This window comes from Rhincodon typus, chromosome 4 (genome assembly GCF_021869965.1).
Source record: "Rhincodon typus isolate 14 chromosome 4, sRhiTyp1.1, whole genome shotgun sequence".
Taxonomy (NCBI): domain Eukaryota; kingdom Metazoa; phylum Chordata; class Chondrichthyes; order Orectolobiformes; family Rhincodontidae; genus Rhincodon; species Rhincodon typus.
Genome location: NC_063335.1, coordinates 7,846,067 through 7,873,935, shown reverse-complemented (window position 1 = coordinate 7,873,935; position 27,869 = coordinate 7,846,067). Strand labels below are relative to the sequence as shown.

General features: G+C 39.6%; 1 protein-coding gene across 2 annotated transcripts in view; it reads right to left on the bottom strand.

Moving 5' to 3' along the window:
* Positions 1–27,869, bottom strand: part of LOC109923305 (transcriptional activator GLI3-like) — a 355,583-nt gene that overhangs the window by 37,709 nt on the left and 290,005 nt on the right. The window contains exons 8-10 of one of the 2 annotated variants that reach the window (XM_048596316.1): positions 22,067–22,283; positions 21,725–21,838; positions 18,625–18,780 (exon numbers count right to left, since the gene is read on the bottom strand). In XM_048596316.1, the coding sequence (XP_048452273.1) occupies positions 18,625–18,780; positions 21,725–21,838; positions 22,067–22,283 (487 nt within the window). The remainder of the gene's footprint in view (positions 1–18,624; positions 18,781–21,724; positions 21,839–22,066; positions 22,284–27,869) is intronic. The other variant, XM_020523345.2, reaches the window with a different exon arrangement.

Here is a 27,869-nt window from a genome sequence, read left to right as displayed (position 1 = left end):
AAGCATGGAACTCCACAAAGCATGCTATTAATAAACACATTGAACTCGACCCCATATACATTCCACTACGGAGGAAACCCGGAAGTGAGGCTATCCATCGCAACGGACCCCAGAGTTTAAAAACCAGGTGGGAAAACACACCGACTCTTCATCAGAGGCTGCACTGAGGATGTTACCAAGCACGGTAACGAAACGACTGCAGAACAACAAACCAGCTCAGCGAGCCAACCAACCTCAATAAGTATTTATACTTCTGTATAACTGAATGTGAATGTTAACCAATTGCTGCATCTTTTTTGAATAAATTTTAAGTAATGATGCAATAATTGTGTTTATTAGGAAACTTGATTTATAGATCAGATAAAACATGAGATAAATAAGGTATTTAATTGGTCATCTTGGTAACTGGAAATAAGTATATTTATTTTTATGTTGTGATCCATGGAGTAGTGAGACTAGAGCACTCCCCCAGACTTGACTGCAGCAATGTAATGTCACATTTGGAAAGAGATGTCACAGCGACTTCCAGTGGGTGCAAAAGATATGGTGGTACTTTCTGAAGAAAGCAAAGTATTTGTCTGATATTCTGCCCAACATTTTTCTCATAAGCAACAGTGCCAAAAACAGTTTAACTTATCATTTATCACATCTGAGTTATGTGTGAGGAGCAATGCTCAAACTGGCACCACATTTCCTACAGAGCAGTGGTGGTTCTTATAAAATAACTTATTGATGATGAAGAGTTATGATTGTTGCTTTACAAGTTCTTAGTCTTAATAGGTAGGAAAACTTTGTGATGAAAGCATGAACAATATTTTTGCAGGTCCTATATGGAGGCTGGAGAACATATAGCACTGAAAGAACCCACATAATGTCAAATTATGAAGGTCAGTGAAACTGAACCAAATCACGTAACATGCCAATCTGTCCTAGATCTATCTTCCCCAAAGATTAATTAAACACATTTTCAATTCACATTTGACATCATTTTCGAGACAATGATTGCCAAATACTTACATTTTGTGAGTGTTTCCTGCGCTAATCAGCCCAAACCTGAATATTGTGCGGGTCTTGCTTCAGTTGCTTACAGACTGCTTCAGTATCTGAAGAATTGCAAATGGTGCAGAACACTGTGCAATTGTTAGTGAACCTCCCCACTTCTGATCTTATGATGAAGGGGGGGTTACTGATGAAGCAGCTGAAGATGGTTGAGTTTAGGAGATTATCCTGTGGAACTAGGGCTCTTGTGGCTCAGTGTACCTTGAACCTATCTTTGAGTTAGGGAACATAGGTTCAAGGCCCACCTGCTCCAGAGGTGTGTAATAACAATTCTGAATAAGTTAATACAATATTTAATTAAAAAAAAGCCATGTGGAACTAGGGCTCTTGCGTACATTTTGGTCTAATACTGGTTATGTGTCTACCTCTGGTTCAGGAGGCCTGGGTTCAAGTCCCATATACCCCAGAGGTGTGTACTAACATCTCTGAACCAAAAATACCAATACTGAGGAACTATTGTGATAGTTTTGTTTTTCAAATTTGTTCACAGAATATGGGCATCACTGGCTGGGCCAGCATTTATTACCCAGAGGACAATGGTTGTAGGTCTGGAGTGATATTTCCTTCCCAAAAGGATATCACTGAAGCAGATGACTCTTTCCCTCGAACAGTTGACAGTGGTCATTATTAGACTCTTAATTCCAAACTTTTATTGGATTGCAAATCCTACCATCTGCCATGGTTGGATTTGAAGCCAGGCTCCTAGAACATTACCTGGGTCTCTGGATCAATAGTCTAGCAATAATACCATTAGGCCATCACCTCCCCACAGTCTCACTACTTCTGAGCTAGGAGGCCTAGATTCAAGTTCACCTGTACAATAACATCACTGAACAAGTTTATTTTTTAAAAAAACTTGCTCAGTGATATTATTGTACAGATTTTTGTTTTGAAAAACTACCCTGACGAACTGGTGCAGTGGTAGAGTTCCCACCTCAGGAGGCCCAACTTAAAGTCCTACCAGCTCCAGGAGTGGGTAATCTCTGACCAAGCGATTTGAAAACATCTATCATGAAGACCTTGAGGGATCTTGTCGTGCAACTTCTGAAGTAGAAAACCTAAGTTCAAAACCAATCTCCCTCTGAAGTGTGTAATAATGTCCCTTAATAAGTTGATTAAAAATATTGAAATAAGAAACAGACCAACATAATGAAATGCAGATTAATTACCATTTAATGTGATATCGTTTTGAAGGGGATTTATATCCTGACCTCTGAACTAAGACCCATCTGCAAGTAAAATTATTTCACAGAATTGTTGCAGGACAGAAGGCGGCCATTGAGCCCATCATGTCTGCAGCATCTCCCCAACTGAGAAATGCCAGTTTATTCCTGTAACACTACATTTTCTCTCTTTTTAAGATGGCAGCATCCTTCCCTCTTGAATGCCTCCACCAAACTCTCAGGCAATGCATTCCAGACCTGCACCACTCATGGCATGAAAATGTTTTCCCTCATGTTGCTTTTGCTTCTTTTACTAATCGTTTTAAATCTGCACCCTCCCATTCCCAATCATTTCACGAGTGGGAACAGTTTCTCTATATCAACACTCTCCATATCCCTCATGATTTGGAACACCTCAATCAAATTTTCTCTCAGCCTTCTTTTTCCCCCAAAAGCAACAGTCTTAACTCCTCAAAACCTACCATCATAACTATTTTATATAGTTATACCAGAAACACAAATTTGAAATATATATAATGTATATGAGTGCAACTAATAATAGCCACATGAATAGCCAGCACAACGCTAACGGAAGTAGAACACAGGCATCAGTAAGAATATGAAATTCCTAATTATTGAACTGAGACCATATTCTTACGCTTGTAAATATTTTTCTTGCCTCACTCTACAATTGTGATTTGCCCCATGCCCACCCAAAACCTGTCTCTAATTGATTTTTTTAATAGGACCAGATTTATTGAATTTAGTTGCAGAACTTTCCAAAGTGGATTTGAATTTACAACCTTTACTTTCCCATTAAGTAATTTATTCTCTTTTAAAATAATGAATAAATTGTGCTTCAACCAAAGTTTGTGGCAGCGAATCCCACATTCAAAATACCCTGTGTTGAGACATTTAGAATAGAATAAAATGTAGAATCCCTGCAGTGTGGAAGCAGACCACTCAGCCCATTGAGTCCACACCGACTCTCCAAACAGCACTGCACCCAGACCAACCCCTCCTACCCTATCCCTGTAACTCTGCCTTTCCCATGGCTAATCCACCCAACCTGCACATCTTTGGACTGTGGGAGGAAACCCACACAGACACGGGGTGAATGTGCAAACCCCACGTAAACAACTGCCCAAGGCTGGAATCAAACCTGGGTCCCTGGAGCTGTCAGGCAGCACAGCTAACCACTCAGCCACCGTGCCATTTTTTTCTAACTTCTTCAATTGATTTTGTGATTATTTTAAATGCATTCCACATAGGTCATTGGAAACAATGTATCACTACTCACCCCATCATAATTCTGCATAAAGTCAAAGTCCTTTTTCAGGTCATGCCATAACCCTTCCAGTCATTGAAAGAAAACCCAAATCTTCACTGTTTTCTTCATAACTTTAACATTTAATCTATGCTACACCTTTTTCAGTGCTGCACACTTTCTAACATCAGCCTATCCAAAACCCTATGTGAATCTTGCTCTTTGCTTCTGTATTTGTCTCTAAAAATAAAACCTATAATTCCTTTTTGTATCCCTCATGATTCGGATTGCCAAATCCAACGACTATATCTGCATACAATTTTCTTCCCTCTCTGAATTGCTCTGTCCCTTTTTCTTAGTTACAAAATGCTTCTTCTTACTCTCTGATAGCCACTTACATAGCTCCCTTCTTCACAGCCACAAAACCAGCTTCGATGTGGTTTGGGATCAACAGGGATGATACAAGAAGGATGTTTCCCCTGTCTGGGGAGTCGAGAAGCAAGGGATCAAAGCCTATGTGATTGATGAGGCAGTGGCAGGAACCATCTCTAATACTGAAATAGAATAGTGGTGAATGGTTGTTTATCGGGTGAAAAGTACATGGTGCTATTGACTCCCCTTGGGGTCAGTACCGGGACCACTGTTCCTATTGTTATAAAATAATGACCTGCACTTGGATTTAGGGGACATAATTTCAAAGTCTGCAGAAGGTATGAAGCTTGGAAATGTAGCATACTGTGAAGAAGATAGGAATATCTTACAGGAGGATATCAACAAGTGAAGTGGGCACACAAGGCAAATGACATTTACTGCAAGGAAAAGTGTGTGAAGTGATGCATTTCGGAAGGATATGTTGATACGTTTGTTTAAAAGCATACAGGACCATTTGCTTTATGAATTATGGCACAGAACAGAAAAGTAAGGAGGTTATGATAAATCATTATGTACATTTGGGTACATTTGGGAAGAGAATAGGTGAGAAGAGAATTTTTTTATGCTTCGTTTTTAAAAATACATGAATTAGATGTGACTGTCAATGCCTTGGCCAGCATTAATTGCCCAACTTTAACTGCCCTGGAGATAGCGATAGTGAGCTGCCAACTTGAACTGCTGCAGTTCTTGGACTATGCTCTCTCTGATATATTCTGCGCGGATCTTTGAGGTTAGCATGCACAGACACTCTAAGTGGCTGCATGGCTACACAGTTTAACAGAAATGTTGTCCTTGGGTGTAGGTACATTCACAGTGTTGTTAGAGAGGGAGTTCCAGGATTCTGACCCAGCAACAGTATGGAACGGCGATGTAGTTTCAGGACAGGATGTTGTTTGGCTCAGAGAGGAACATGGGAAGGTAGTGTTCCCATGTGCTGCCCTGATCCTTCCAGGTGCTGGTGTTTGTAAGTTTGAAAGGTGCTGTTGGGGAAACACGGTGAGCAATGGCAATGCATTTTGTATATAGTACTCACTGCTGCTGCTGTGTGTCAGTGATGAAGGGAATGAATGTTGAAGGTGGTAGACAGGATGCCATTTAAATGATCCTGGATGGTGTCCAGTTTCTGGAATGTTGTTGGAGCTGCTCTCATTCAGGAAAGTGGACTGCATTCCATCATGCTCTTGACTTGTGCCTTGAAGGTGGTGGACAGACTTTGAGAGTCAAGAGATGAATTACTCGCCAAAGGTTTCCCAGCCTCTGACCTGCTCTTCTAGTAGCTACAAGATTTATATGACTGGAGGAGGAGGAGAAACTGCAATTCTCCAAAAGGAGAAGCCAGTTCCAGCTGCAGTAATATGTTGGGCTCCCAACCCTGGGGAGCTTGGTAGTAATGGCAGTAATGGCAGAGTGGGGAATGTGCTGTACACCATGGGGTCACAGACTATGGTTGATGCAATTATGCTAAATTCTCGAATTGCTAGACCTGTGTAAAACTATCACATTCTGCAAGCAGGTAGTGCCACACGAAACAATGGACGGTATTCCCAATGTGAAGATGGGTTTCTTCCTTACAATTACTGTGTGGTGGTCCCTCCTATTGATACTGTCATTGATAGATGGATCTGTGACTGGCAAATTGGTGAGAACGAGGCCAAGTCGAATTTTCCTTTTCGTTGGTTCCCTCACTACCTGCCTTGTGGTCAAACGAGCAGCAATATCCTTTAGGACTTGCCCGAGCCACTCCTCATGATGAACATTGAAGTCCCCCTACCCAGAGCACATATTCTTGCCACCTTCAGTGCTTCCTCCTCCAACCTGCAGGAGTCCTGTCTCCTCTGCCAGGTGGGAGCGGTAGGCAATGTTTCCTTATTTTGTTTCCAGCTGCACGGGCCTCCGAGGTCTGGGAATGGCATCGATTTCTGGAATTGGAGGTCAATGCTACAATCAGCACGCCAATCACCGTGGACTCAACCTTGAAGTACGGCACACATGCAAATCTTAGAGTGAGATGTTGGTGGTAATCAGGGGAGGTTTCCTCGCTTGTGTTTTGACTTGATGAAACTTCATGCGATCTGGAGCCAATGTTGGAAATTCCCAGGACAGCTCCTGCCGCACATCATACCACTTTTCCACCACTGCTGCTGGGTCTGTCTCGCTGGTGACACAGCACAAAGCCAGAGATGGGTGATGGTGGTGTCTGGGACATTGTAAGGAATGATTCCATGGGTATAACTATGTCAGTACGTTGTTTGGCCAGGGCATGAGACAGCTCTCCCAGTTTTGGCAGTAGCCTCCAAATGTTGCTAAGGGAACTTTTCAGAGTTTCTCAATGTTGTTTCCAGAGCCTAGGTTAATGCTGGTGATCCATCCAGTTTCAGTCCTTTGACTGTTATCGTAATCTGGAATGCCTGGAAGGGTGCAGGAAGCAGGTTCAATAATCACTTCCAATTGGGAATTAGGTGAATACTTGAAAATAAAAAAAAGTTGCAGGGTTATGGGGAAAAGAGCAGTGAATTGCAACTTATCAGATAGTTATTTCAAAATGCTCGCACATTTATTTTCATCCATTGATTCCTGGGATGTGTGCTGGACCAGCATTTATTGCCCATCCCTAGTTACCCAAGATGATGGTGAGCTGCCTTCTTGAACCACCACAGTCCATGTACTGTGGGTAGAGCCACAATGCCATTAGGAAGGGAGTTTCAGGATTTTTATCCAGTTATATTCATGGCAATAAAGTGGCCTCCTGTTGCACAGTTTCACACTACGCTACTGCCAATTTTCTGTTATTGCAGCTGGTCGGTAGAATCATCAAGGAAACACTGGTATGTGTGTGATTTCAATGCACTCGCATAATTTAGAGTTCCACTTTGAGGGAAGTTTCACTATAAATACTGTGGCTTCATTGGCTACATGTAGACCATAATAATTCCACTTTGCAACAGAAATGTTTTGACTAGTTTTCTCATCGTTCAAACTATGAAACATACATCATAGTCTCAAAAGTTGTGAATGTACAGGGAATGAAATCTTGGCCAAAAGGAACTGGCAGTAGAATACAGCTAGAGGAAGGAAACTCTGCCAGTCTAAAGATTTTTTTTAAAAACACTGTTTCCATGGTGATTCAGTACAGAATAATACTTAAAAGGTTTCTTCAACATGGCAGCAAGGCATGAAACAAATTGCAATTTTTGTGGGTGCCAGTAACTATTTGCTTAACACAGTTTCACTCAGAGATGGCTAAATTATTGGAATGAGTGTATAAACTTTTTAAAAAGTAAACATGATCCTTAAAGAAGTATCTTTACAACATGAGATCTTAGGAAACAGTTGAGAGTGAAATGTGCAATTTATCTGAAAGCTCTAAGGATTAAATACACAGACAAGAGGTTGGGATACTTAAAGATGAAATCAATTTCTTACCCCAATACAAATAAAAGACTGTACAATTCATTGGAGCTTTATCAGGAACCAGATGCAATATTCAGAAATGGAAAACACTTGCAATACATATTAGACCCATGGTGGAAGACTCTGTCCAGGGGGCAATAGGAGATTAGGAGCGGTCATGAAAGGATTTAAAATATCTGCTCTGGCCAACATTTTTTCTTTTAAATTTAATACTTTTAAAATGAAATAATTCAAAATTGGTTTGGCGAATTTTCAAGATTGAGCCAGAAATCCCTTTGATTCAACAGGAACTTTTAAATAGGAATTGTTATATACTGGAAAAGAAGAAACTTGCAGGGCTATGGAGACAGAGCAAAGGAAATGAGTTTAATTGTACAGCTTTTTTAAAGAGCCAGCACAATAGGCAAATGGTCTGCTTCTCAGTTGTGTAAGAACATAAGAAATAGTTGTAGCAGTCAGACACATAGCCCCTCAAAATTGTTCCAGCATACAAAATAATCATAACCAATCTTCTGACTCAACTGTCCCACCTGTTCCCCCACCCCTTGATTCACTGGCAGATCAAGGAAGTTCTAGCCCATGCTTGAACATAGTCAATATTGGACCATCCACAGCACTCTAGAATAGAAAATCTCAAAACTTCGCAGCCCCTTAAATGAAGAGATTTCTCCTCACCCCATCTTAAATGATTGACCCTTCATCTTGGGGCATGTTCTGGATTCTCCAATACCAACTGTCTGTCTACTCTATCAAGCCCCTTCAGAATCATATACATTTAAGTTAGATCACCTCTCAATTTCCTAAGCTCAGCCCATTGTGTCTGTGCCAATTCCACTCCTGTCACTTCCCACATTTGATGCAGCCTCCACAGCCTTTAGCTATGCATTCTTTACCCGAGACACTTCTGTGCTGTTATTTCTTTTACCAATCAGTTGTAAAAGGTGTCTTCTGGCTTTTGATCCTTCCACCAACTGAATGAGTTCTTCCTATCTACTCTGTCCAAAACCCTCATGATTTTGAATGCTTCAATGAAATCCCCTGTCAACATGCTCTTCTCTCAGGAGAACAATCTCAGCTTCTCCAATCCATCCATGTAACTGAAGACTCTCATCTCTGGAATTCTTGTGATTTTTTTCTGACCCCTATTTAAAGCCTTCATATCCTCCCTAAAGTGTGGTGCCCTGTACTGGACTCAATTCTACACTTGAGGCCAAGCCAATATCTAATGGAAAATCATTGTCCGTTTGTACGACATGGGTGAAATTTTACCACATTTTTCTGAAGAGTGAGGGCAAGTGTAATAGGTGGTGACCAACGCCCCTCCGTGTCAATCAGCTCATTTGGAAGAGAGCAAAGGAGAGTGTCTGACTCTATCACGGGCCTCAACTCTGGCCGTGGGGCGCTTACTATTTTTTAGTCAGCTAATTCATGGAAAACTGGGTGAGTTATCTCACTGGTGCAGGTGGTCTGCTGGTCTCCATCAAACACACTCACCAATTAATGCACCACTTACAGGTATTAATTGGGGGTGAGTCAATAAAGTCAGCCATGGATCTTCTCATTGACCTCTTAATTGCTGAGGAGGTGAAAAGCACGATTTACTCTCCAGGGCCAACTTGCCCCATCGTTTTGCCTTCTCATCTCCTCTTTTGCCACCTCCAGAGAGGGAAAAATTGTGGCCGTGGTTTCTATTGATAAAGCCCAGAATTACATACTGCTCCATTGTGTTCACTAACCAAAACAGAAATTGCTGGAGAAACTCAACTGGGTCTGGCAGCATCTGTGGAGAGAGAAAGAGAGTTAAAGTTTTGAGTGCAGTGACCCTTCTTCAGAACTGTTTGATTAACACTATCTGCTCTCATGTCAAAAAAACGCAAGGAAATGGTGCTGGTTTTCACCAGTGACTATTTATGTTATGTCCGAAATTATTTGCATAGATAAACATGACAGTGACAGTACTGGGGCGATTACCACTTACTATGAAGGTCGTTGCACTCTGGCTTTTTCACATTCTTCCAGCTGGTCTTCCTTTTCCAGCTGCAGTAGCAATGCTTCAGTGCAGCTTTATCCATGGTGAGCAATGGCAGAGAGGTGCAGACAAAGCCCCCACAGCTTTTACAACAGCAGGTCGTGTTTGAAGATCTCAAAAGGTTTTTGGTGTGTTATTGAATGAGCTTGTGAGGGTTAGTCAGGTCAGTGGCAGGAGGGGGGGAGGCAGGGAGATGAGAGGGGTAATAGCACTGGGCAGCTGGGTCAATGAGGGTTGCAGCAGGTAGGAAATTAGATCATTGAGGAGATGGTGAGCAGTTGAATCAATGGTGGGTTGGGGTGAAGTGAGAATTGGAGGGTGTGGACGCATATGGAGGTCAGTGAGTGAGTTATGGATGGAGTGAATGAGTTAATGCTGTTAATCAATGATTTATACTAACAGCCTAACAATTCAGGAGTGGGTGTCTCCAGTAAGTAACATGTATGTAACCCCAGTCTCTATGTTGACTGGGATATTGCCTCTCACTGCCACTTCTTTTTAAACTGATTCAGCTCATCTTTTGTTGCTCTATGCTCATCATAGGACAACACTCTTATCATAGGAAACCTAGGTGAACCTTGACTGTCCTGCTTCTAAGGAAAATATATCCTTCATTAGAAATGGGAGCTGAAACAATGGACAGTGCCAGAGGTGTGACCTCACCAAAGCCTTGCAAAATTGTAGCAAGATTTCTTTATTATTCCATGCCAAAGCCATTTCCTTCCTAATTCACTGACGAACGAGCATGTTAACTTTGTAGTCCCTGTACCAATACACACAACTGTCTCTGAAAATGAAAATTTAAATATTTCACACCTTTTAAAACATTCTGCTGTTTTATTCTCAATGCTTAAATCAATAATCCCATACTTTCTCCTTATCTGCCACCTGTTTTTCCTACTCAATTAACCTGTTGATATCTCTTTGGACTCTCCTGTGTAGTCCTCACTGCTAACATTTTCACCTCGTTTTGTAATGTCAGTCAACTTGGACACATTATCCTTGACCTTTTATGTCATTAAAATTGAGTGTAAGCAGAGCTAATAATTAGCTGAGGTCCAAGTACTGATCCTTGTGACATTCCAATATCTACAGCCAACCAAAATTCATAATTCCCATTTATTCCTACAGGCTATTTCCTGTAGATTAATCAATCCTCCAATGACACGGATGTATTATCTCCAACTCTATGAGCTCCTGCCTTATGTATTAACATTCTGAGTAGCAACTTGTCAATTGGTTTTTGATCTAATGAAAGCAATAAAATGAGGTTATAGGTGCTGTGGTATTTAACTAAGAGAATGTCAAGTGGAGGTGGGCGGTTTCCTCATAAAGCAAGAAAACCAAAATATCTCCTTTCTTGGTCCAAGTGGTCATGTTCTCAGTATCCACTGTGATTGATGCCCTCGTAAAGTCTACTCAATGGAGGGAAAGAAAATGAAAGCTTTTCAAAAGTATTGTGGATTTGATTCCCTGCTCTACACTGAGTGAGTTGAGCTCAGCTGTATTAGGTCAATAAAATCCAGGAGGCTACTGAATTTCCATTGTATCAATTACAGAGAAGGCCATCACTGATTGTTGTCTTTGCTCATTCCTCACTTGTATACACTTTCTGCACCCCAACGTACTCACTTCTGTAAACAAAACAGAAATTGCTGGTAAAGCTCATCAGGTCTGGCAGCATCTGTGAAGGAAAAAAACAGAGTTAATGTTTTGGGTCCGGTGACCCTTCCTCAGAACCCTTCCATTCTGAGGAAGGGTCACCAGACTCGAAATGTTAACTCTGTTTTTTCCTTCACAGATGCTGCCAGACCTGCTGAGCTTTTCCAGCAATTTCTGTTTTGTTTCCTGATTTACAGCATCCGCAGTTCTTTCATTTTTTATTTTGTACTCACTTCTGTATAGTGCTTGGAAAATAACTGCCATCCAATTAATTTACAACTCCATCACTTTTCCACCCTCTACAGTTCTAAAGATGAGTCATACTGGACTTGAAATATAAACTCTGTTGCTCTATCCACATATGCTGTCAGACCTACTGAGTTTTTCCAAGAACTTTCTGTTTTTATAATAGGAAGAGATCATTTCGCCCATTCCTTTCAACGTATTGTACATGGTCACAACTCCACCTAATCAATTAGAATTACTATCTTCTTTAACATAATTAATTGAAGATAGTCTGATTACATCACACCATAAAAATTTCATAATTGTTCTTGTCCTGGATTACAAAATATTTGTACAATAGGATTCCTGGGTAATTACAGTGCAGAAAACATGAAGAAGTTATTAAAAATGGATATGTTGTATATTTACAATGGAAGCAAAGTGTAATATTCAATGCCTGAGGAACACAAAGAGACACATGCTTCAAAACGTCAACAAGAGAACATTCATTGAAAACTAATATCTGTGGAACTTGAAGATCAATTTGCCTCAACAGTATTTGTGTTGTATTCATCATAGGAACAGATTTAATGTTCAGGCATGGAAACTAAGCAATCATTCCATCTTCAAGTGATGAATTTTAAGAGGAAAAGGGCCGTCAAAACATTCTGAATAAGTAAATGTTGCAAATTACCTTAAAAAAAAAGCTGTGAACGGTGCCTGTTTGTGATACAATTACACCTTTCTTGGTGAAGTTAGGAAGGCTTAGGTGCAGCTGTAACACATAAAAATGCACTGGCACATCAGTGCTCTTCATCCATAGATTTTAAGACAGCAATAGTTACACAGACAGGATTCAGGGTGACACATTTCTGTCTGGCACTGGGAGGACAAAGTGACTAGAACAGGTGACATGAAATATTGGGGAAGGTTCTGATACATGAGTGTGGCTAGGGAAGAATGATGTCCACTATTGTTTTGTGATTATGGTTGCTTGTGATTATGGATCACACCCTGCCCTAATAACAAGATTTAGTTAATCAATAATTTTCATGCTGAATAGACAGCCCTTTCCTAGAAAATCGACAAGTATGCACTGATAGCATAGCAAATGTTATTAATCTTTACCCTACCAGTCTATCTGCCAACTATTGTAAAGGCACAATAAGATAGATTTAGCAGTTTAAAATACCCAGGTATTTCAGAAGAGGCACAGGGACTACCCCAACAGCCTGACTGAGTTTATGATAATCACAAAGAGACTTCATATTAAGCAATTTCACAAATCAGTCAGACCTGGATTACTACTTACCTCTCAATGTTATCAATTAAAGGCTAATAAATCAGACATTTCTTTCAGATGTCAATCGCTAAAGTGCTTTACTTGGAAACGCAGCATCTGCGTTTCACCAAAGGCTTTTTTCATCACAGGCTATGATACTAAGGAAAGATAAGCAGAATAATCCTTGCTGATCAAAAAAAAAATCTGCATTATACCAATTAAAGTCCCTGCCAGGAGCCAAATGGAACAGCACTCAGACTGCACTGCTGTTTATCTCGCCTGAACACAAGGAAGCAGAATGGGTGAGAGCTTTCTTTCATTTTCAACTGACAACTTTTATCTTATTCCACTGGATATAGGATCTCGGTAGTCTCTGGGACATGGAACTTGCAAGTGTAGCTGCATTGGTTTTGTAAACATTCTTTCGAGAGCAATGTCGCCATCCAAACTAAAATGTAAGCCTAGAACCAAACGGAAAACACTTACTGACCCTCAAGTGACCACTGCCTTTATGAAACATAAACAAACTAACTGCTCATCCAAATGGGATTTAAAATCTAGCTTCTCATTCAGATGAGTCAACAGTCCAAGTGCCTTCAATAAAACCTCAAGTGAATAAATATGAACCAGTACTTGATCTTCTAAGTTATCAAAAAATACTTCTCATACAAAATAGGAAGCTCTGTGTTTCAATCCCTGGTCTATTTCCTGGGGATGATCTTTGTTCAGCTAGCTGTGAGCATACAATAGCTGGCCTCAGCACAGAACATAAACCTCATCTTTTACTACTGATTAATTTGCAGTCACTCCAGAGAGAGCAACTTACAACGAGAAAGACTTGGTTTACCTCATTGGTTGACCAGCTTCCCGATGTTAAGTATTCAGGCTAGTGTTCAAAAGCCCAAGTTACTGAAAGGTGGCCTACACCTGAGAAGCTGCTCCCAGCAAGGAATGGAGTGCCTTTGAAATTGCACCCAACAGGGAAACATTTCTCCTTTTCTAATTGGCCTATCTATCCACTATGTGAATACAATTAGGTTCTGTACGATGGACAAATCTAACAGCTGAAATGTTTTCCATCGCCCAATTCATGCACTGTCAGGTAATTAAAAGCCCTTCCCCAGTGACCTGCAGAAGTTGCCACTGCTTGAAAAAGTGGCCTTGCTCAATTGCAAGTCACAGTGAACTAAGCTATCCTGTTTTACTATCATTTGGGGCAGAAAGACCCGGCAAAAAAATGAGTCCATTCATGCTCAAATAATCTGCCAGGTTACTTCCGTGCTGCAATTAGCTCTACAAGAGAGTTTGGTAACACTCAAAAATGACGAATAAAGTGCTGTGATACTGGAGTTTAGGGGTTAGATTATGAGGACAGGTTGAAAAGAATTGGCTTGCACTCCCTTGTGTATTTGAGACTGAAAAAGAGATTTTTAAAACATTTTGATACACTAGATCCTGAAAACTATTTCCTTATTTGGAAAATCAAAAATGAAGGAACACAATCCATTAATAGGTGTTTCCAGGGAAATTGCTCTCACACAATGAGAAGTGGAACCTGGAATTCTCACCTAAAAGCAGCAAAGACTGGGCAATTGAAATTCTAAGACTAAAGTCAAGTGAGTTTTCTTTGCTAACTGTATCAAAAGATTAGAAGGGGTAAGGCAGATAAATAGAGACACAGATCAACCATAATCTAACTGAATGGGAGGGCACTTTTGAACAGCTGAATGGCCTACTCCTGAACATAATATCAAAAGAAGATCTTTCTTTGAGGAGTTTAGGGAAATATACAAGTGCATCCTATGTGGCAATTAAGTAAGCAGCAAAATAACATAGTTCCTCTTTTGTAATGTTCATGAAGTACAAGAATGAGAGTAGGCTTACGCTGGAAAAAATTTAATAATTTGAAGGGCGTCTCATTGCAAGCAGTCTAAAAGGCAGCGGCCACCAGTCCTAAAAAGATATTAGGATGGATTGACCAAAAACCTGGTCAAAAAAAACAGGAAAATCTAAATGGTGGGAAAGAAATGCAGAAGCAAAGGATTTCCACAATATGGGATCCTAGGAATCTGAAGACATGATTACTAATGATAAGGGTGAAAAGATGGGGAGGCATGAAAGAATTTATGTTAACCATAAGGGGATGTTTTAGGATTAGCTAGGTAAATGTGACAGTAGGGGAAATCAGCTTAGTGACTCTGGCATAGTGTGGACATTGGAGATTGTCAGTCAGAAACAGGATCCAGATTAATATGCCCTACACAGCAGAATAGATTAAAAGTACTCATTGCTTTGGTTTACACATGGATAATGATCACTTAAGATGCAGAGCACTACCAGTATCTCAGTATCAATCAATGCATTTGAGAAAACAAGAGAAAAGATCATCTAATCACTATGCTATCCGGTGCCCCACCCAATGCATCATACTAAGTTTTAAAAATACAATTAAACAGTGCCATTAGTAGCCGAACCCTCGAAAAGGTTTTCACTTTGATTTTGACAAACCTGATGACAAAAATAAGCATACTAACAATGCCAGTCAAAACTGTTGTTCAAATTACAATCAAATAAGTCAAACATGACCAACAGCCATTAATATAACACAATAATGGGAAAATAAAAAGACAGTAACATGAAAATAAAATGACAGGTGGAACCAAGTAAATTATAATAGCAGGCTACATGGCAATTAACTAGAAAACATATTGTAACAACATGTGCACAGGAAGTCAGATATAGTGGAAAAGGGAGAGAGGTGTAGAATTGAAAGGAAGTGGTTGACCAAAAATGAAAATATGATGTACGTGGTATAAAAAGGGACAAATGTTGTAAGATTTGTTTCAATGAAGATCACACTAATAATCTTCAGCATCGTCTTCAAAAACTGACTTTGAAGGAACTTCAACAGGACGAGCTGGCTCTATCTATACCAAGCCACTCCTTACAGCATTCCAACGGAGATTGTACAGCATGGTGGTGGTGAGTACTGGAAATGTGGTGCAACAATGACTTTATAATATCTGCTCAGTTTAGTTATGTATTGTGATGCAGAGAATTGTAACAAACTGTGATTACTACAAAGCATTATTGCAAAAATAAAACAAAGTTAGATATTCTATCTAAGCTCCATAACACTTGAAAATCATATTTAAATTTTCGTTATTCGTATCTCCCCACTTCCCTCCCACCTTCACCTACAAATAGATAATGTGTTAACTTGACTAAATATCTGGTTGAATGAGCTTTATTTCACTGAGTCAGAGCAAGGAGAAAACCCTCCAGCTGCCCATATGGATTTTTTCAACATAAGCTAAAACACCGACATGACTTTTATTAAAACCTTAAGTAGTCAGCCCACCATTTAATAATATAAAGCAACAAAAGTTTCCCTCTCACAGTTCTGATGCAAATGAGTCTATTCTGGCATGCAACCTTAGGAGGAATTCTCGTGCTGCCATCAATGTTTGTGATTTAACTAATGTGAAACATGTGTGGCCTCTGCACTGTGGTTCAATGACTTTGACATTCCAACAGAGTAGTTTAAGGGGTGCAATACTGAGGGCAAAAGTTGTCAGGATTGTTGAAAACCTTTAGCAAAGACCTTGAAATGTAGTCAACAGTCCCATTCCAAAAAAAAAGGATATCAATTATAGATAGTGACAAAGTTACCTAACTGCGGGAACTGTCAGCTACTGGATGGACAGCTAAGAACATCCACAACATTTTCTATTAACTCAAAGGTAAAGCTTTCTAAGCACAAGCAGAAAAAAGAACTTTGAAAGGTCATGCTTACGGTTACAGGAACAGCCTACACATAACTTGAACCATCCACACTCTACTGAGAGCTGACCCCTCACTTATGCAGCTAACACAAACATTTCCAATCTATTTTGCCATATAATGCAGCAAATACAACATGGCTGTTGTTCTGCCAGATTTCTATGACAGTAAAAAAAAAGCCTTGAACAAAATACGTTTTGAGGGTTCAACAAATATGTTTCTCTGATCAGAAAAGATAGTCTAATTGGCATTAATGATCTCAAGGCAATTGACTAGTTAAAACCAAATGCAAGTTAAAGCATGGAGTCCAGGCTGCAGTTCCTTTGTATTCCACAGTAAAAGAGAAATCTAACCCAATGCTGCTCATGTCACAAAACATTCAAATAGCCAAGCCACATAAGTCTCTTTTCATCATTCCCCTCACTCTTCCCAAAGGTATCAACAATTTTATCAGCTAATTTTAAAAAGTGCTGGTTGTTCTCCAGTAGCTCAATAAAATACCTATTGTTCTAATGTGGGCCTTGACAGAGGGAGAGTTTGGATGAGAGACAGAGATACATATAGGGAGGGTAAAAGGAGAGGTATACAGAAAGGAAAAGAGAGAAGTAACTGACAAAAAGATAGACAGTGCTGTGATGAAGAAAATCAAACATAGAGCTACTAAATAATCAGTTTGGGTTTGGAAATGCAATAGAGGAAAGCAAAGTTGCAGATTGGGTAGTAGTTTATAAGGATAAGAGATTTTTTGTGAAAGAGAGTGACAACAATTACTTTGAAAGTGATAGTGACTGCCTGACAAAAGAAAATATTTGCAATTTTAGCTAGCTTGTAAGCTAGAAAAGAGAGAGACAGAGTTAACATTTTATGACTGGTCTGACACTTCTTCAGAACTGTTTGGTCTGTTGTGTCTGCACCGACTCTTCAAATGAGCATCATGAATTAATGCGATTCTCTCTGCACAGACGCTGCCAGGCCTGCTGAGTTTCTCCAGCACTTTCTGTGTCTGTTTCTGGTTTCCAGTATCCACAGTATTTTGGTTGTATTATCCAGTTCAGGCCTGGGGCAGCTTTGGGGGAATTTGGAGGGCTAGTTGATTCGGTGGTGAAAAGAAAAGAGGGTGAACAACTGAATGAGAGATCTCAGTCTGGAATGAAAAACACGTCTATGGGGTTCTCACACTTGCTATTGGATGAGGGTAGGCTCCACATTGGGTGCAGTTTCGCAATAGAATAGCTTTCGAAGAATCACCATCTATGGCTAACTTGGAAAAGGTGCTGGGTAAAATCTGGCACTTGTGGATTTTTACCAACAGGAATTAATGCTTCACGGACTTGGACGTTGTGAGAATACTTAGTGGAAAATATTATTTTTGAAATAAGCTAGTAATCAATGATTATAATTAATTAAACTCATGACTGGCATACTTCTAAAAACACTCATTTCCTTCAACAATACAAAGAAATCAGTTACAAAATCAATCTGCCAGCTACTGCTTTTTATAGAAAATACAATGCAAGCAAAGTTTTTCATTTTCAGAACATCAATTTTTTAAATTAATGACTGTAAAAGACAATGTCATAGAGATAGGTTAGGATCATGACACAAACTAACATTGTCAAAACCAGAAAGAAGATACATGAACAGAACACAAACTTATATCATGGCACAGGAAGGAAGCACACAGACAACACAACATTGTTAGTCAATGGCAGCCAGAAACAATACCAGCCAGTTACTCAGGCACATACACAACACAATACAAACTCTCTCTCTCTGCCTGAATAATAGAGACACTGCACATGCTAGTGTGGATCTATAGATGGAACTTGCAGAACCCAATCGTTCAGAATTCACATACATTCACGAATGAGGGATTTATGCAATTAACAATCCTCTGGGTAGCAAGACTACATTTTTTGATTCAGTTGTCTATTTAATGAAAGAATTGAGTAATTTTCTTTAACAACTAGGTTCATCTTAAAAAGTTTACTGCTTCACTTAGAAAGACTTGCAAAGGGTTTGGTATTAGGTGAATACGGTCACTATTTCTTTCCTGGAGAGATTCACCCTTTCAATTACACTGGTCCAAAACACAAGCATCCTTTGTAGACTGTTTGACAGAGGGCTCCTTTTAGACTTCAGATGTCTGAATTGGTCAAGCTTTGTAGCCATTTATTTCTGTTGAAGTAATAAAATGTTTTCTAGTTCACAGTGCCCCTGGCTAAGAAACTTGACACTTTGAGGTTAAAGAACATGACCTCCACAATGCATGGTGCGCAATCACAAGCAGTCCTTGTCTGTTGTTACTTACATGGACTAGCTGTTCTTGCGTGTCAAATTCTCTCGCGCATCCTTCCCAATGGCAGTTTGTCTCATAAACCACTTCCGGCTCTTGCTTGCTTTCATCTTTGTCCATCTCATCTTTGACCAATGTTATTCCTTCTGGCTGTTCCTGTGGCAAAATAATCTGTGGGTTGCACAGTTTCAAAACTTCTGGTCAAGTACACAAAACTGTCAACTCTTGTAAAGTGTTCACACAGAGGACTCTTGTGGTTTGCACTGTACCTGGGTGGCTTTCATAGAAATTCGTTAGTGTTAATGGTTCATGACTCAAAGATTACATTTTTGCCCAAGTCAGAAGGTTACAAAGTCACAGTGTCATTATCACAAAGAAGGAAGACATTCAGCATGGGCGGCACAGTGGCTCAGTGGTTAGCACTGCTGCCTCACAGTGCCAGGGACCCGGGTTCAATTCCGCCCTTGGGCGACTGTTTGTGTGGAGTTTGCACATTCTCCCTGTGTCTGTGTGGGTTTGCTCTGGTTTCCTCCCACAGTCCAAAGATGTGCAGGTTAAGTGGATTGGCTGAGCTAAAATTGCCTTTAGTGTTCAGGAGTCTGTAGACTAGGTGGGTTATAGGGGGATGGGTCTGGGTGGGATGCTCCAAGGGTCAGTGTGGACTTGTTGGGCCGAAGACCCTGTTTCCACACTGTAGGGATTCTACGATTCAGCTCCTCGAGTCCATGCTGGCTTTCTGCACATACTGGGCCAAACTACACTCCACAGATTGTTAATCTGAACAATGTGCACCAATTCAATGTAATACTGAGGGAACACTGCACTGACAGAGCCTACATCTTTTAGATGAGATGTTAAACCAAAACTCCATCAGACCTTTTACGTGGAGATAGCACAATTCAATGAGAGGTAGGAGAGGACTCCCTAGTACTCTGGCCAATATTTACACTTCAAATCAATATTCATTAAAACAAAAACAGATTCATTGGTCATTATCACACTGCTGTCTATGGGACTTTGTGGCGTGCAAAATGACTGATGTATTCCCTAGATTACAGTACTCTAAAATAACTTTATTAACTGCAAAGCACTTTGGAATGAACAGTAGTTGTGAAATCGCCATATTAATGCAAGTTCTTTCTTTTAAGAAGAACTTGCATTGCACTTTTGATTCACATAGAATATTGAAATGCACATAGATGTGGCTCCCTTCCCACTATTCATCTCTGCACATGAAAATATGGCCCAGGATCAAGTCACAGTTAAATTTTCTGTTTGGGTCTAGCCATGGGATTTGGGCCTCAATTGTTGATTTAAAGATAACATAAAATTTTCATTGCTTGATTTTCATTGCCATTAAAATCAATTTCTATGACCGGGGCTAATCAAGAGCATCAGGATCAATTGTACAAAATAAACATAAAAGAACTACAGATGCTGAAAATCTAGAACAAAAACAGAGAAACACAGCAGGTCTGGCAGCATCTATTGAGAGAAAAACAAAGTTAACGTTTCAAGTCCAATGACCCTTCGTTCTGATGAAAGGGCACTGGACTTAAAACATTAACACTGTTTTTCTCTCAAGAGACCTGCTGTGTTCCTCCTGCACTCTATGTTTTAGGGTCAAATGCGTACCTGTCAATTGCTACCAATTTTGTTCAGGAATCTCTATTTCCAGAGCAAATTTCATCCTCTCGTCCACTAAATTGCACGCTTCCACACTGACTAAGGCAATTTTTTTCTATTACACTTTGTGTATTGGGCCTTGAAGAGTTTTGCAATGAAGACAGTTTCAGTTTTGTTGCACAGGTTTCTAAGATTGTAATTGAGCAACACAAACTATTGCAAGGTTATACTCCTTCATTTTCCTCAATCATAACTGCCAATGAATAAAAGTAAAACCAAAACCATCAAAAATGTTTCATAAGAGGTACCACATATATTGGGATAAAACTTTACCAAAACCTTAGTTGACATGGGAAAATTGATTAACGTGTAGCCATACGTAATGGCTGATATACATTATAACTAGGAAGCTTTATCTTTAAAATAAAACAGGAAGGTTCCAGAAGATGGTTTGTCGACTCAGCCAGAATTCCTAAATGTAAGCAAATTAATCTAAAAGAATGTACTTGATGAGCTACTGATGTGATACATCCATGCAAAATCTCCCAACAATAGACTGAAGAAAAATAATTTTCAAAGGTTTCTCAATTAGGAAATGTATAAATGATATACATAAGCAACAACATTTGTTGTTAACACTTCTACGTAGCGCTAACTTTACATCATAGCTCACTGTAAGTTGAAGGATGCTGTTTACTACAGATACCAGTCTCAGGATAGAATCTGTAGAGCATGATGTACAATCTCCAGATCCAAGACGTAGTACCAGCTGTGCCTTACACAGAGCCCTGTTCCTCAGCTGGTTGGTTTTAATCTTATATGAGAATAAATGAAAGCGTCAGCTCTCTAACTGCATTAAACATATTTCACAATAGGATCACAAAATTCACAGCCGGTATTACACACCTGTAGGGCGATTCAAAATATAGCTTTTTACCCGACTCCAGGTACAATACACCAGATGTGAAACCCATAGACAGGGGTGGGAGTGAAAAGTGAGGGGAAAATTTGCCAGAAAAGGCATGGCACCAAATAGCTTCCTACCATCGGGAGGCAGATCATTGACCTGGCTCCCAAAAGTATACTGAAATTTTCTCAATGGCTCTCATAGCAGAATTCCAAATAATATTACTGCTGTGGAAGACAAAGTGGAAGCAGTGAATTTACAATATACATGAGTGATTGTTGTTCTACTATTAGATACCCCTGCACTGAAAATCCATGTTAGACTTAACACAGAGGGGTTTATGTAGCTTTAATGTGATATCGCCACAACACATATCCATGAAAGATACTTTTTGAAGTTGCACCCATAATTCTAAACACTATATTTAATTATCTTCATCTGAAAAGGAAAACAAACAGAAGAAGGGCAAAACAGTTCCTGTAATTGGTCCCTCAGCAGTCTTGTAAAAAGTGGCATATATTACAGAATGAGTCTGCCAGGAAGGGAAGAGTGAAGACTTATTAACTAAACCCACAGCCATACCTGTTCATTTCCAGCACCAGGGCTTGGCAGTTCTTCATCAGGTTTAATTTTTGAGCGTTTATTTTGCATTGGGTCACCTGTGCTAGTCACTGCAGACTCACTAGTAGGTTTACTCTAAAAGATAGAAAAGACATATTTTGAAGGATAATTTAAAACACAACAAGCTCAAAACAACTACTATGTATCAGTGACACCAACTATTATTGATTAAAATGGTAACAGGATCGAGCACTGGAGCCAGTGCATTGTATAATCAGAACATAGCAATTGAAATCATTCCTTTACAACTGTACAGCTGTCCTTTTAACTGTGGTTATTACTACTGCTCTTGTGATTTCTTACCTGCGCAGATTCAGATGGACAAGAGGTGATCTGTGCAGAGGTCAATACAGTGGATAAGCCAGAGATATGACGCTGAGGAGCAAATGTTGGAGCAGGATGGATAAGAGGAGGACTGTGGCCAAAGGCAGAGCCCAGAGTTTGTTGACGGCTCATTATCTGGTGGTGCATTTGTTGGATGGCAACTGGCGTGGCAGGGTATGGAAAGCTGAGAGCAGGACTAAGTAGACAGAAGATACAGAAGAGATTCATTAGGTGGACATGAAGGATTGAATAAAAACTGTAAGCTCAAATTTACCTGATTTTCACTAAATATATTTTGAAGAACTAACATACACCATTGAATAGAATCTCAATTTGAAAGGATTTTCTCTGTAAAAGCTGAACAGAGTTCTTTAGTTTCACGTTAGGAAAACTGTATATTACTAAGTGGAACTGCATAAAATAAGTTACTGTGGATAATGCAGCTTTTTTGTGTACTGGAAGGTGTAGATCAATTCAAATTAAGCAACTCAACACTATAACAAAATGGGAATCTAACATTAAATATGGATCAGATCATCTGAACTGAACAAAATGGAATCAAGGGGAGCCGATGATAAATTTTACAAACTTAAAGTTAGCTGTACTAATAAAATTGTGAAATATACCAGGTCATGCAAAAATTCCAAATATTGTGCAGAATATCTGAAACTGCAAAAAAGAAGTTAAAACACTCATTTGCTGTTTTTATCCCTCCATTATTGCCTTACTCTCAGAGACTGCAGCAAGAAGTCAAGACTGGCACTTCTGTGTAGAACTGAGGGAGCCCTGCACTACAGGAAGTGCCATCTTTTTGATGTGTCATTAAATTAAGGCCTCCTTTGCCCTCTCAGGTGAACACAACAGATCCCATGGCACTTTTCAAAAAAGAGAAGGGGTGACATACCCAGTGCCTGTTGATCCCTCAACAGAAAAGCAGAGTATAAGGACATGTTCTTTACGTATATAATCACTTGACGTATTTATATTTTTTTTTTATTAAATGCTGAAAGCTGTATCTTCTCCTACACACACATACAGGTGAACTTCAAAATCAGTTGCATTGCAGGGAATTGTGATATTTACTTCACATAAATATGGTTAAACATTTAAATAATCTCAACCAGAACCAATTTTCCCCCAAATGCACCCCATCCTGACCAATTTTCCCACCACCTTCTTTCCTGAATATATTCACTCATTGCTGGAGTTCCATACTCATTGGCCACTATCCTTATGTGAATTGTGGGAATGCGGATGAGGGAGCATCACAATCAAGTTAGATCTTGTTCCTGCCCAGCGACACGCACACACATACACACTTTTACTCACCAGCACTAAACAGTGGGGCTACACCCCTTGGTAAAGGGCATAGATAATAACTATGGCACTTCAACTGTTGTCCCAGCTGATATCAGAGAAAACACATCACAGGATGCTGGTCAAACATTTAACCCCTCTGATTTGTACAGTCCAGCGTTTCACTGGACAACCTCATTCAGCAACTGGAACAATGATCATAACTTGCAATTTTAAACTAAAACTACACCACGCCAATGGATTTTGACTCCAGGTAAGTGTTCTTCCAGGCTACTTCTGGGGCAGAAGAGTGCAAAACAATATCTGGCCCAGACTGTCTGAATAAGACAAATGCAGTAGCAAATGAACCATGGATCCAGAATGAAAAGCCTGCAACTTCCATTGAGAATAAGCCACCCAATGTTTGGAGGCAGTGGTGACCAAATATTGACGGATTTATTTTTGAATTGGATTGCAGAAATTTTTGGTGGGAAAATGCAAAGCAATGTTTGAACACATGATTAGCTACTCCAAACTGAGGCTTTTTCAAAGTCTTTTCTTACTGAATGGTGAGTTGGTGAACTATCACATTCCCATAATTCTTGCAGTTGGGAATGTTACACCCTGTTTTGGATTGCTGCGTTTCCTCCTCACTGATTGAAGTCAAGAATCTTCCTTTTATTTTTATATAAAGTAATAGCTGGATTTCAAGAGGATTCAGCATATAAGAAGAAACACAAAGGGAGTCAAATAAGTAGGAAGAGTGATTAAAATATATAGAATGCATACATGAAATTCATTTTCCAGAATAATAATTTGTAGGATGAAGGAAGTGATAATGACTGGGTAGCTTTGGTTACTGGAAAGTTCAAATTCATACATTAGTTCCACTCCTTCAGCTATATTTCATGTGAAACACAACACTCCCAGCCGTACAGTGCTCTCTCCTGCATCAAAACTTAGTTGGAACAGATAATTCACACACAGCATCAGATCAGATTCCTAACGGTACTACAGCTAGCCTTCAAACAACGCCAGAATAATGCCTTGCATTATCTTTTAAATGACATCAGGTATCTGATACCAAAGTGAAGATGCAATGACAGAGAGGAATCTGCATCTAGATCTGGAGTTGTAGAACTCCAGCATAAATATCGAAGCTTAAATGTTAGCAGGAATAGAAATTTCTGCTGAAGTTCATTTCATAAAATTATCTGATGAGGAGGAGTCAAAGTTGGAACACCAAGTTTATGTCAACTGAAATAGTCTGAATGGTTATCTAAACTAAGAAGTTCCTTAGAGCTTACTGGAGTCAATACAAGTTCTCTTTCATAGTTTGTTCATTTTTGTCAGACACAATACATATCCAGGCTTTGGTGACTGGTGGAATAAATTTCATGCTGGGGGGGGACATCAGAGAGGGATTAAAATGTGGGAGGTGGTGCTCTCTTTCTGGAGGGGTGCATTCCTGCTCCTCCTGGTCCGTAAGCAGTGCAGGAAAGATTTATTTACTTGATCGGTTCCATCCTGCTGTTCCCACCTCCTTATTTTTTTCTAGGTTCTTGTGGCCCAGGAATCCCAGCTGCTGTGGTTTAAACTTGGAACAGAGATGAAACCTTTGGCATACTAGCTGATTTAAATATTCAAATGAATCTTTTTGCGAACAGGGTGATCTCCCACCACTGTAACACCTTCACAAAAATCAGAAATTGATATTGGTTTGTAGTTTTTACCTGTAATTTTTTCACTTAACACAATCTCACTATTACTGAAGGTTAAAATTGTTCCCTGTGAGTGTAAAAGAAACATTGGGCCATTGGGGATTCTTACCAAATCTGTCCAAATTGAATCTCTTAAGTCTCTTTCTTAAAGTGAATATAAGCAGAAAATCTATGTGAAAGACACAGAATGTCCAAGAAACACAAAATACTCATGTGACTTGTGGTGAAATCTCGGAATAACTTTGATTGTGGTAATGAAACTCCATAACTCTCTTAAAGGAGTTGCAGCTAAGAGGATACAACAAAACTGTGAAAAAGAAAAAAAAATTAAATGAAGTTTTGAGTTTTAAATTTTATCCAATCATACTAGAGATTGGGAACTGAGGAATTCTTGGAATAGCCTATTCTGATCCACTGTACTAAGGCAGAGTTACTATAACCACGAGTGCAGTTTACTGCATCACACTGGGAGTCATCTTATGAACCACATGATAGATTTTGAATTCATCAGCCATCTAGACTTAAGCCATCAATGAGCAGTTATGCACATACTTGTGTGTGGTGCATATGGTGGGAGAAATCAAATCTTAACTAAAACTTGAAACTTCGTTATAAGGTCATGGAAATTGCCTATCAAAAAAAGCAGCACAATCAAGCCTTCTTCCCATTGAAAACATTGCCAAGGTTACAGCATGTACAATAGGCTAATTAGAATATTTGTCAAATTCCCACTCTGCAAAAGCTTAGCAACTGCAGGGCTAAATGCATTTGATTTAATGTCAGTGAAGTACACTTTTGTACATATATTCATATTTCATTTTCCATTTAATGCAGTACATTTCAATCCTGGCATGAACTAAGTCTTTCCATATGTCTCTAGATCTTATTACCAACAGGGATAAAAATCAATCATTTAAATCTGTTGTAAGCTTCATGGTTGTCATATCACTCATTCACTTGTGAAGACAGAAAGCTTGGACCATACTAAGTGTCACCTACAGAATTTCCATCACACTTGTTTAGTTAAAGGAATTGATGGATTAACCTCTCCACTATGAAACTGCCTAAATTGGTGATCAATGAGTTTCAATGACAGACAATTCCATTGGGAAGGCTCTTCTCCCTCCTTGAATTAAATGTCATTAAATGTCTATTAGAGCACATTACACATGCTAATACCTGTCATCACTTCATTACTCGATTGTACTCTCAGACCATAGTTAGTACACAGGAAATCATATTAAGACTATTCTGCATTCAATATGATGCTTATATTAGTTGTCAAAATCAGTTAAGAGTATACAATATAGCAACTCTATTCCTTCCTGCTGTGTATTCAGTTGCTGGACTCTGCCTAGTCCAAAAGTTATTACTCAAATAAAATCTTACTAAATAATTACAAATGCATGCACCAGCTGAAATCATTTCTTTAAAGATGTTAATTTTCCAGGCTTTAAAATCAAACTTTATTTAAAGAATACAGTACTATAATTAATAATATTTGAACTTATATAACTTTGGCTTATTTTTCTTCAGTTTCCTAAGCTGAAATTTGACAGATCTTTAACTTATTTCTGATTTGCAATGTTAGTACTTCTCCCCTTTAGTGCCTCAAAAACATAACCACAAAACTGTCATTTTTTTTATTATTGACCTATTTTTCCTAATCAACCGGTTCAGAAATGTTATTACATCGCTCTATAGCAGGTGGGACTTGAACCCAGATCTCTTGGTTCAGGGATACTATCACTGCACTACAAGAGGACTATCATTGAGAATATGGCTAAAACAACTACACCTATGGTTGTTATCAAGATGTTTACAATTTTCAGACATAAAGAGTTGAATTTCATGGAAACGACAAAAGATTCACATTGCCTCCCAGATCATGTATTTAGCAAGGCTGTATGTCAGGGCCGCTCACTTGTTTTCTGGGCACTCACTCACCTGGCAGTTTAAAGCCATATCTTGTTTTGCCTGGCCTCGCTGTGCAACTTAGTGCAGACATACAGGCAGGCGCTTTCCTTGTTGGTCAGTAGTTCTCAGTCAAGGGGCATACACTGTGTTAACATCTGGTGCTGCACTACTTCAATCTCACACATGCACCAAATGTGAGCAGCTTCTGCAGCAAACACACTATATATGCAGCAAGCAAACAGACATGTCTCAAAGTCTTAGGGGAGCAGTTCTTGCTGAAGTCCATGACGGCACTCTTCAGTTAGGAGTTCCTGGTGGAGTGAGTCAAGGGCAGCATCTGATCCCAGTCCAGGGGATTGGACATGGTCAGGCACTGGGGAGGAGGGCTCTCTGTCAAGGGGTCCATAGTCCAGGGATTGAGTCAAAGTCAGTCCTGCGCCTAATTAGCAGCTAGGCTGGGAGACAGGGGTACACTTGGAGAGATGTACAGCCATCAGTTATTATCATTATCCAGCAAGGTCATTCAAAAGGGTGGGCCACAATTAATCTATTAGGTCCATCCAAAGAAATTAAGGGGAAAGGGAGATGGGAGCCACTGCTGCAAGAAGGAATGTCAGGAATCTGTTCTCTGAGATTGGAAGCTGCTGCAGGGGGGGGAAGGGGTTAACAATCATGAAGGGAGGTCAATAGTATTTGTAATGGGGAGGATACTGTAAAGCATGGATGAGAATGGGGTCGTGCAGGAGGAAGGGTTCATCCATGGCCAGGAGCAGCCTGCCTTCAAGAACGGACAACACACTTGGCATGGTCACCTCATATGCCAGGACTGAATGGGGGAGAAGGTGGGC